The 11,687-nt window shown below is 42.9% G+C and overlaps 1 protein-coding gene across 3 annotated transcripts in view; it reads left to right on the top strand.

Annotated features, from left to right (window-relative positions):
* The first annotated feature begins 4,834 nt into the window (after window positions 1-4,834).
* Window positions 4,835-11,687, top strand: part of kcnh1a (potassium voltage-gated channel, subfamily H (eag-related), member 1a) — a 134,250-nt gene continuing 127,397 nt past the window's right edge. For 2 of the 3 annotated variants that reach the window (XM_017707777.2, XM_017707776.2), the window contains exons 1-2: window positions 4,835-5,013; window positions 8,672-8,698. In XM_017707777.2, coding sequence (XP_017563266.1) covers window positions 4,941-5,013; window positions 8,672-8,698 — 100 coding nt within the window. In that variant the 5' untranslated portion in view covers window positions 4,835-4,940. The remainder of the gene's footprint in view (window positions 5,014-8,671; window positions 8,699-11,687) is intronic. The other variant, XM_017707779.2, reaches the window with a different exon arrangement.

The raw sequence follows: 11,687 nt of genomic DNA, 5'->3' as shown, positions 1-11,687 counted from the left end.
TTAGTTGGATTATTAACGGATTATCAGGCTGCATGTAAACGTGACAATTGTGACCCCTGGTTCCTCGGACCACTGTACAGAAACCAGTTTCTCTACAATGAACAATTTCACACAAAAACACTCTGAATAACTCTGTTTACATCTCAAAGATTGAATTGTTCCCCTTTAAAAGACAGAGCAGGCACTGTGGTGGTCTAATTTCAGCATGTGCTAAAAGCAATTCTCGCTTTATACACTGTCCCGTATTAACAGGGGTAACCTGTATTTTATACCCTTTCCCCCACAACAAGATAGCTACTTACCTGAGATCAATAGTAGTAACATTGTTTGAATCCACTCCTAAATTTTTTTTACAAGTAACCAAACTAACTTATATGGCTTGTACTGCCCTTGTGTATGGTATTAAACTGCTCTGTGTTCAACACTGTTCATTTTTCTTTAGGTATCAACAGTGACTTTTTGTTTCTAGCAGTATCTGAGCTCAGGACTGGCTTTCTCTCTAACCTACTGGTAACTAGCAAAGATACTTTCTCTAGATAGACAAAGCATTTCTTGTAGGTCGCTCTGGATAAGAGCGTCTGCTAAATGCTGTAAATGTAAATGTACATTGTAACGTGGGGGAGCGATGATGAGGCAGACACATGCGCTGAGATGAGTGAGATTTATTAGGGGAAAATCCTTAATCAGAGTCTAGACAATCCAGGGTCAGAGAGCCAACACGGGTTGATGGAGGGACAGACATAACGAACACAAACACAGACTAAATACCCAACAGAGGCCGGAAGAAACAAACAACAAACTATACAATATCATGCCAAACAAACTAACAGGGGAAAACACAGGGCTTAAATACAAGAACAAGGGTTAACAAGACACAGGTGGTTAACACAGGCGAGAACAATCAAGGGCAGGGTCTGGAAACAAGGGGGCAGGACCGAGAATAATCAAAACAGGGAAGCACATGGACAAGACCAACGGTAAACCTTAGTACGAAGCCCCGCTGGTGACATCCTGTAGAAATAAAAATAATGCGTGGCCACGCCTTATTAACATGTGGGAATGAGATCCTAACGCGTGGCCACGACTTAGTAAGCCGCAATCGCGTTCCCACACCTTACTAAGTCATGGCCACGACCTAATCATATCATTCCCACGCCTTACTAAGTCGTGGCCACGCATTAGGATCTCCTTCCCACGTGTTAATAAGACGTGGCCACGCATTATTTTTATTTCTACAGGATGTCACCAGCAGGGCTCTGTACTAAGGTCTTTAAAATTGTAATGAGAATTAAGGGCCTGTTGCTGATGTGTAGTTTTTTTGTTTTTTTTGGCTTGACACTATTGAAGCAGTCCGGCAGTACCGACCCTTTATGTTCGACTGTTTTGAGACATGGCTTTGGCTACGGCAGTTAGCCTGTCCCACTTGCCTGCTTTTCAAACAGAGCTTTAAGGCTGTGCAGCCCAGTGAATGATACGAATTCATTAAACTGAAGCCACCCAGCGCGCCAACACAGCGGCCCGCGCGCACAGTCCCACATTCAAAAGTCAACAGAACCTCTCAGAGAGAGCGCGAGACCAACGGTCCAATGGTCCAACCGCCACGAAGAGCTGCTACAGGTCAGGAAAAGACTCCCTTTCTGTTCCTATTTTTAGGAATATTATCCTGAAAAACCGTCATTTTGACACCGAGCTTCAGCTCATATAAGTTTGAAATGACCAAAATAGCATTACTAGGTTAGCTAACGCTAACCGAGTCGGGTTTCCTAGTATAGCTCCATAATACTGACGGTTATAGCTAGTTAGCTTAGCTAGGTTATCTTTTTTTTTTCCAGGTTGAAACGAGCAGTACGTTATTACTACGACGGCGTTTTAGGACCACTGTCAAATAAAATTAAAAATAAAAACAGTAGACTTCGAGGAAAAAAAGTCGTAACATTTCGAGAAAAGTCGTAACATTTCGAGAAAAAGTCGTAGTTCCACTGAAGTTCCACTCACTCCTGTCTGCTTGTGGGTCGATCAATTTGATTCCCTTTCTCATTGTCTGTGAAACCCACTAGCAGGGCAGGGACGGAGGTGTAGCCCCGACAGCCGTGTAGACCACCCTGCCTGAGATTCTCCTTCAACAAAACAGACAGGCGGTTTCCTCCGAGTCCGTCTGGATCTTTATTCTAGATAAACAGTTTCCTGCTCGGCCGTTTCTTATACTAATGCCAGGCTGGTGCTGATGTGCAGGAGAGACGGGGAGGCTGAGTGTTTCTTTAAGGGGTGAAATCAATATGAAAGTGCAGCTCCACCAACTCACCGCCCCTCATTTAACACGAGGAGGCGCTGCTTCACTTCGCAAAGCCACGTTTTAAGCTGAAACTTTAAAACATGAACTGTTCCCGTTTGATTTTATCCTGCATATTTACTTTGCACCCGACAGTTCCATCATAGCTAATAAATAATGAAACAGAAAGGTGTTGCATGTGCACAGCAATGCTTTTTAATGTTTAAAACTGATATAAATGCAAAAGGAAGCGCAGATATGTGCAGTGGGTAGTGCCGTCGCCTCACAGCCAGAAGGGGCTGGGTTCAATTCACTGGCCAGGCACCTCAAGCAAGTGTTTGGGCCCCCTTGTCAAAGAATGTGGATCATAGTTGCGCAGGCTTCATTAACGGATGAGGCCTCACTGATGATCACGTAAGACTTGAACCTTTAACGGTTTTACCTAACATTTTTGTACTCTAATGATGCTTATTGTGCTTAATCTCATCCTCGGTAAACCATCCCAACTGTGTATGTTCTTTTCAGTCCATGTTTCCAGAAAAAAAAGGTGTACGGACCCTTTAATTAACCTCTGAAGGAGCTATTTGTATCCTGTATTTAGTAACACAGCATAGAAACAGAACAGGTTCAGTTGTCCCACTGTTTGCAGCTGGACAGGCAGAAGAGCCATCAGTCTGCATGTGGCCTTAGATCACCAGCAGATGGCGCTCAAAGTTTTAAAATTAGGCAGAAATCAGTCTGGAGTTTCTAGGCAAAATAACCAAAGGTCAGAAGTGGGTTCTAATAGGCTGTACAGTCACTGATTGGTCCTAACGCTTACTCAGTTCATGCCTTCAACTATAATTTCCCATAAATTTGCGTATTAAAATCAAGTTCACTCAGTTATGCTTGTGAGGAAATCTACAGGGTGAGTCAAAAGTCACAGGACACCGTTTTATTTCAGAAATGAAAAGGAAAATGACAGATCTGAATACCCCAGCAAGTAATGGGTGAGGGGGCCTATCTTTTAGGCTATGTCTGGAGCATGGTCGCCATCTCGTATTGGATCAAGGGCAAGTTTTTCGTGGGAAGGTGGGAAGGTGCTCATGTAGCATCTCAAAGAAGACCAGAATTGTCAGAAATTGATGGCAGCAATCAGATTTTCAATATCTCTTGTGGTTCAAAAGTTATCAACACAGAAAGTTGGAACAACAGCTGGGAACGTTGCCTGTGAAGCACAGCTATGTGATGTGTTCAGTGTGCTGTCCCTGGTGCTGAACACAGAGCTGAAGGTGCAGGATCCAATCGTTATGAACCCGCATGAGAATCTCTGGAGAAATGGTGTCATGAGCCTCCACGATGCGGTGCTGAAGGTGGGGTTTGTTGCGGATTTTCCCAGCATACTCAGTTTGTTTGAGAGGACCCCAGAGATAAAAGTCGATAATAAAATAAAAAAGATAAATAAAAGAAAATAAAACCTGTCCTGTGACTTTTGACTCACCTTGTACTTTTTCCCAGGGACATTTTTGGCCTTCACGTTTGGTTTTTAATTCCTTTCTTGGGTTTAAATTGATTCTCTTCTGTTTGTTCAGCAACTGAACTCATTCTATGAAAGAGACGCCAAATGAACAGCCCAATGACAGCTGGGATAGGCTCCAGCAACCCCCATAACCCAGGAGGAGAATCGGCTTAGAAGATGTGTGTGTGTGTGTGTTTGTGTGTGTGTGTGTGTGTCTGTGTGTGTGTGTGTGTGTATATGTTCCTCCTGAGTTTCAGTGGCTCATTGCGCTTGAACACTGAGAAGTGCCGACCCACAACATGGGATATTTCAGACAGAATGGGCTGCCAAAGTGGCCATCATTATGGTCAACATGATCAATGTCAAAGACAATGAAAAATGAACATCGTCTGAATCGTCCCTGAAGCCTGACGTGATTCATCATGTCACTGACCATGACAGCACATTATGTGTTAAGATGAAAATGCAAAACTCAAGGACGCATCAATTATTATAGTCTTCTTAAAATTAATAACCAGGTACTATTCGGGTGGTGGGTACTTCTCAGCACTGCAGTAACACTGACGTGGTGGTGGTGTGTTAGTGTGTGTTGTGCTGGTCTGAGTGGATCAGATAGCAGTGCTGCTGGAGTTAGGCATGGAAATTAGATCATTAAGCTTTGACCACAGCTTAATAAGGCAGGATCTCGACCTTAATTTTCTCGTTCCCACACCAGACAATGTTTTTGTTTATACGAGGTATAACCAGCAGGGCTGTGTATCGCGAGATAATTATCCTAAGATGCTTCATTTGAGAAAAAAAATAATTTCATTTCGCAGTGTTTTTTTTAATTTCTCGATTATTTTGTTTCATTTATTTCTTTATTTGTATTATAATTATACAAAAAACCCGATGCCGTTTTTCCGCGATGCTCGTTAACTTTCACGTCCAGTCCAGTCATTTTCGCTGCGATGAGCCATTTCTTGAGCGCCGTCTGACAGGCAGCCAGCAGATGGCGCACTCTCCTCATCAGCCCGAGCTGAAACACGGAGAGAGGCGTGTGCGCGCCTGCGTGCGTGCGTGTGCAGGCTCTCTCCTCCTCGGCTGCCGGAGGAGAGCAGAGCCCGCGGTGCCTGTATCCGTGCTGGAGAGGCTTAGCGCTGCGGACCAGCTCGCCTGCCCGACCGAGCAGCCATGGCGGGCGGCCGCCGGGGTCTGGTAGCCCCCCAGAACACTTTCCTGGAGAACATCGTGCGGAGGTCCAACGGTAAGGCGGCGAGCGGGGGGGCTCGGAGCTTGGGGCATCCTCCAGCTGAGGGGAGGGGGGCTGCAGAACTTTTTTTGGACGAGGCTGAAGTTGGCTTCCTATTCGCCAGCTTGAGGTTCAGATTTTCCCGTTCCACCTTAAATGGTGCAGCAGTTACATTCTGGCGCCTCAGGCTGCACCATTTAAGGTGGAACGGGAAAGTTGGAGCCAGCAGCTGGCGAATAGGCAGCTCACTTGGGCGGCAGGGAAACGACGGCTGTGGAGCAGCTTTACTGACCGAGGGACGCTGTTTTCCGTCCCGGGGTAAAGTTAGAGCGGGCTAGCTGTGTTCGTTCGTCAGCAGGATTAACGACCAGGCGCTTTCTTGTGTTCTTTTTAATTACACTTGGAGGCTAATTCCTGTAACCTGCTCTAATTTTGTGCTCTCGGTTGGGCATAAAGTACCGCCGCCTCATCCTGGCTATTTTACGTACTGACGAGAATGAAAACGGGAAAAAATGCCATTTAAAACAGAAATAAAGGTGATAGAAATGTTTTTTACACTAATTCCGTTTCTAGTGAAGAGCTCTCCTCACATTACATCACAAGAAGCATTTCATATCAGAGGGTTTAGTGTGTATAAAAACACACGACTTTAAATCTGTACTGTCAGTATGACTTTAATATTCATTCTTACACAAATGTGAGCGTTTCAGCAGCTACAGCTCTTAGCGCTCATAGTTTGTGCAGTGATTTGCTTCCATTAGCTGTTCAGATGTGACTCGTACAGTGTTAGAGTCGAGTTTAAGAAGGTTCTGGATTACTGTGGGATTAAGAGCAACTCAAGGCTTCTAAAGATGAAGCTTTGCTTCTGCCTTACTCTTGTACCGGGTTTACACTGTGCGACTTTGGGTGGATTTTTCAGGGCTGCTGTAAATATTGGCCTGAATTGTCAGTGAGAGATGTAAGAAGCGTGGTCACAATACTGGACAATTCAGTTTCGATATTATCCCTTTGAAATAGATTGAAATTCAGTACAGTTTTCGATACCAGGTGGATAAAATTGAGGGACGTTTATTTTAATGTAAACATGAGATAAACATGTCCAAATAAATGGTTGGGCAGTAGGACAGTATATATCGATACTGTGGTAAATCATGTCACAGTATAATACAACATGCTTTTCTGAACATACCATGGATAGCGACAGCACTGACCGACTGCATGTTTCATTATAAAGAGGGCGAAATTTATCCCGTTACCTGGATTCAGTGCAACACAGGATGCTTGTTCAGAAAGCTCTTTACTGTGTGAGGAGGTTGTCGAAGCTCTTTACAGTGTGAGGAGGTTGTCGATGCTCTTTACTGTGTGAGGAGGTTGCCGAAGCTCTTTACAGTGTGAGGAGGTTGTCGAAGCTCTTTACAGTGTGAGGAGGTTGTCGAAGCTCTTTACAGTGTGAGGAGGTTGTCGAAGCTCTTTACTGTGTGAGGAGGTTGTCGAAGCTCTTTACAGTGTGAGGAGGTTGTCGAAGCTCTTTACTGTGTGAAGAGGTTGTCAAAGCTCTTTACAGTGTGAGGAGGTTGTCGAAGCTCTTTACTGTGTGAGGAGGTTGTCGAAGCTCTTTACAGTGTGAGGAGGTTGTCGAAGCTCTTTACTGTGTGAGGAGGTTGTCGAAGCTCTTTACAGTGTGAGGAGGTTGTCGAAGCTCTTTACAGTGTGAGGAGGTTGTCGAAGCTCTTTACAGTGTGAGGAGGTTGTCGAAGCTCTTTACAGTGTGAGGAGGTTGTCGAAGCTCTTTACAGTGTGAGGAGGTTGTCGAAGCTCTTTACTGTGTGAGGAGGTTGTCGAAGCTCTTTACAGTGTGAGGAGGTTGTCGAAGCTCTTTACAGTGTGGGAAGGTTGTCGAAGCTCTTTACAGTGTGAGGAGGTTGTCGAAGCTCTTTACAGTGTGAGGAGGTTGTCGAAGCTCTTTACAGTGTGAGGAGGTTGTTGAAGCTCTTTACAGTGTGAGGAAGTTGTCGAAGCTCTTTACTGTGTGAGGAGGTTGTCGAAGCTCTTTACAGTGTGAGGAGATTGTCGAAGCTCTTTACAGTGTGAGGAGGTTGTCGAAGCTCTTTACAGTGTGAGGAGGTTGTCGAAGCTCTTTACTGTGTGAGGAGGTTGTCGAAGCTCTTTACAGTGTGAGGAGGTTGTCGAAGCTCTTTACTGTGTGAGGAGGTTGTCGAAGCTCTTTACTGTTTGAGGAGGTTGTCGAAGCTCTTTACAGTGTGAGGAGGTTGTCGAAGCTCTTTACAGTGTGAGGAGGTTGTCGAAGCTCGTTACAGTGTGAGGAGGTTGTCGAAGCTCTTTACAGTGTGAGGAGGTTGTTGAAGCTCTTTACAGTGTGAGGAGGTTGTCGAAGCTCGTTACAGTGTGAGGAGGTTGTCGAAGCTCTTTACAGTGTGAGGAGGTTGTCGAAGCTCTTTACAGTGTGAGGAGGTTGTCAAGCTCGTTACAGTGTGAGGAGGTTGGCGAAGCTCTTTACAGTGTGAGGAGGTTGTCGAAGCTCTTTACTGTGTGAGGAGGTTGTCGAAGCTCTACTGTGTGAGGAGTTTGTCGAAGCTCTACTGTGTGAGGAGGTTGTCTCTTGAAGCTCTTTACAGTGTGAGGTTGCTATTATACTACTGTACGATGTGAGGTAGCTACATCTTGAAGCTCTTTACAGTGTGAGGTAGCTATTATACTACTGTAGGATGTGAGGTAGCTATGTCTTGAAGCTCTTTACAGTGTGAGGTAGCTATGTGTTGAAGCACTATGCAGTGTGAGGCAGCTATGTGTTGAAGCATTATGCAGTGTGAGGTTGCTATGTGTTGAAGCACTATGCAGTGTGAGGTTGCTATGTGTTGAAGCACTATGCAGTGTGAGGTTGCTATGTGTTGAAGCACTATGCAGTGTGAGGTTGCTATGTGTTGAAGCACTATGCAGTGTGAGGTAGCTATGTGTTGAAGCACTTTACAGCTGACTAAGCTCATCTTGTACAGTGTAAACCTGGTATTAAAATCACTAGTTAAAAAGAGACCTATGGTCCCACCAGATGTCAGGGATTAGTTGGTCTTGTGTTTATAATGAAATGCGAAGTTTTAATATCATCTGATAAAAAATATATCATTGAGTTGGCCAGTTTGTTTTCCGTGATATTGGTCATTTTTTTGAAGCTGTAGCTTTTAGCATTGTGCCAACTGTTCCCATGACATGTGTCAGCCAAACCCATGTAGTGTTTAAAAGTCTTGAATGCACTTATTCCAGGAACATTTTCTGACATTAAAAATGACATTTCTTTAGTTCTTTTTCTTGTTAGATGTTCTCCATTCATTTTCAGAGAGTGGAAACTGTGACAACCAACCAACTCTCCCCTACTCCCCAATAAATGTGCTTCAATGTCATTTTTGTGTCATCTGCATTAGCCTAGTGATTTTTGATTGTTTTATGCATTTTTTTTAAATGTCAAAATCGACCAAGTGACAAATGACAAAGAAAACTCGGTAAGGTTAAAAAAGGACATTATGGATACTATAAAATCTAAGAGTCATGAAGAAATGATATTATATTCATATTTAGTAATGCAAGGATAGGCTGTAGTGAGAGGAGTCTGTCTTAAACAATAGAGTGTGATGCTGTAACCTTTTTTTCTGTTTTTCAGTTTGGACATTATCACATAGACAGACAGGTACAGCCCACATGGAGATCACTCAGACTCTCTCCCTCTCTCTCTCATATTCTCTCTTTTCCTCACTCTCTCTTTTCTCTCCCACTCTTTGCCTATCCCACTCTTCCCCACCTCTGCATTAACTAACAAGATGTTCTATACCAATTTCTGTTAATTTACAAACGGACGGACTGGACCGTCTCAGAGTCCTGCTTGTTAAAGCTCCTCTCTTGTGGACTTTCTTCCAGAACATTAATAATTCACTAAAGCCGAGAGAACAACAACTTGTCCAAAAGTTGCCAGTGAAACTGACAAAGGAACCGAGATTAGTTCAGCACTAGTCTTCCTGAGACGGACGGCTAAGGCTCGGAAGCATTGTAAAATAACAAATGTTGGCATGGAACGTTTTCTTTTTCTTTTTTTTTTCTTCTCCATAGTAGTGGTGGTGATGGTGGTGGTGTCGGTAGTGCTGTGTGTGGTGAGGTAGTTCTAGTTTAGAAGAGGCATGTAGAGTGTGCTTGGAAACCATCCACATCACAAAAACCCTCTTTTCCGCATTCAAACAAATCAATCTCTTTGTACTTTTAACACGTATTTAATGCATGTTTTACTCTCAAACATCTTTTCTCTCAGGTTTGTTTGACGTCATGACGCTTGATGGAAAGTTTGAACAATGCTTCTCTGGGAGGTTAAATGAATCAATAGGCCAGGTTTGTTTTCAGTGGGTTGCGTAGGCTGTTTTCTGACAATTAAAGCTCCAGTAAGACCATTTTAGAGCTAAATCACATGTGAACCAGCTAATCTTCTCTTTCTGCTTGTGAAATGGATCTATTGTACTGACTATTGATCTGTTTTGGCCAGTGTTAAAAGAATAGAGCAAAAAACACAATTTTTATCGAAACAACAAACAACAAAAAAAATGACCACAGCTTCAAAAGGACAATCCTAAAATAAAACTAGTACTCAAAGGTTATTTGTTATAAGTTCAACAGCACTGCATTTAATTGAAAAAATTATGTTTTTATTATTTACATTTACGTTATTTCCTCCATAGTGCTCTCTCACTACAGGGCCCAGCATGCATTGCTTCAATACATCATTGGGAATCCCTACAGCATTCAGCAGATCCTGACTACTAGCCAATGATCTAGAGGCTTGCAAATACATCTAACATTCGAACGTAGACCAGAGGTTTTGGACGGAGCTCCATCACTCTTGACGATGCAGGATCACTGCTTCACAGCCCACTGCTGGGGGGCTTTTTACCCCTCTAGCCGACAGATGGCATTGGGCATGGTGAGCTAGGCTCATGTGCAGCTGCTCCAGAACGTCCCATTCTATCAGCAGTGCTTTTCTAAGGGGTTTATACAAGCAATGTGCAGTTGAACACCTGAAACAGAACTATTTTATACCTCTAGACTAGGTGGGCAGTGTTGTGAAAATATTATATTGTGGTACTTCAAGACATCTCCACATCACGTATGCATCACATTATTTATTTATTTTTGTAGTAAGTTGGTACAGACAGTATAGAACCTGTAGTGCCACATTCAAAACTCTGTAATAATAATAGTAATAGTAATAATGTTAACAATAATAACAAACTGTAGTGTTTCACAGAATTCATTGCAACAAATCCAATTAAACATGCTTGTGTTCATGTTGTAATGAAATAGTTAGTGTTCTTTAAGTACTGACAGTATCCGTGATATGTTCCCGAAAAGCCTATTGTGTCATAACCTATCACAATAATAATAAAATATTGCAAAATTGCCCACTTCTATTTTCCACACAAATTTGTCATTCAATTGTATTGCTGCTATTGATGCAATACTCTTGTCCGATACTCCTGAAATTAGCAAATGTTTGCATTTTCTCGTTCCACCTTAAATCATACAGTGATTCTGCGCCCGTGGCGCTTGAATGTAACTGCTGCACAATTTAAGGTCAAACGGGAAAATGCAAACAAGAAGCTGGTGAGTGTGAAGCTAAATTTAGCTTCATCGAGAGAGTTGAACAACAGAAAAGGGATGAGGAGGCTTCTCTGTTTCTGACAAGGGGGCAGCATTAATTATTTTTGCTTTTTCACAGAACCAGTAGGTCAGTATTGTTTCGTCCGGTTCGCCAATGTGTGTGGTAGCAACTGGTCAGCTTTGTGGCTGCAATTGCAGCTAAAGTTTGGTAACTCAAGACCTAGATAACATAAGTTACATTACTTGCTGTGTGGATTACATTACTTGCTGTGTGGTTGTTTGCTGTAACTAAATGATATTTATACATACAATGTTTGCAAAGGGCTTTAATGGCCTCAAAGCCTTAAAAAAACAAGTTTGCTAGCCCAGTGTCATTCACCTTGGCAATGCGGCGACATGATTTTGTTGGGGGGGTTGTGGTAGCTTCTGAACGAGCCCTGAAGGGAAAGGTGCATTTGTTTTGCTGTTGTGTTCAAATATCAGCAGAATCATGTGCTGCACCTTTAATGTTTGTTCATCAGTTTGGTTGGAAGGTCTCTTTCTCTCTGGTGTCAGAACAACCCTGACTGTCCCTCATTCATGACTATATTAGATGTTTTTCATCCTGCTGTACTGGATAAGATGCTGTATAATATTACAGTGAGCTTGCTGTAGCTTTAGCAAACATGTAGAGAACTGCATGCTTAATCAGCAGCCACGAATAACACTGTTGTAAGCGCAGTTTGTTTGCATGACTTTTCCTAACGTTAGTGAGATGGTGAGGAAAGTCAAAGGGAGAGATCTGGAACGTTGTGTTAGAGCAGAGGTCTTTAATTAAAATAATAAGGTCCAGTCAAAGAAAATTTCCTCAAGCAAAGGTCCAGTCATATTGTCTAACTTGCATCATGATTCAGTGCCATATACTGTAAACTGAAGTAGCCGAGTAGGAATATCAACATCTTATACAGTCGACAACTGAATGTGAAATCAAATAAAGTACAGCTCAGTGATATTTCAACATTTATTGTTAGTTTTCTCTTTTTAGAGCACAACATGTG

The sequence above is a fragment of the Pygocentrus nattereri genome, chromosome 10 (genome assembly GCF_015220715.1).
Source record: "Pygocentrus nattereri isolate fPygNat1 chromosome 10, fPygNat1.pri, whole genome shotgun sequence".
Lineage (NCBI taxonomy): Eukaryota > Metazoa > Chordata > Actinopteri > Characiformes > Serrasalmidae > Pygocentrus > Pygocentrus nattereri.
Note: the sequence above shows the minus strand (reverse complement) of the source record. Positions and strands in the feature narration are given on the sequence as shown.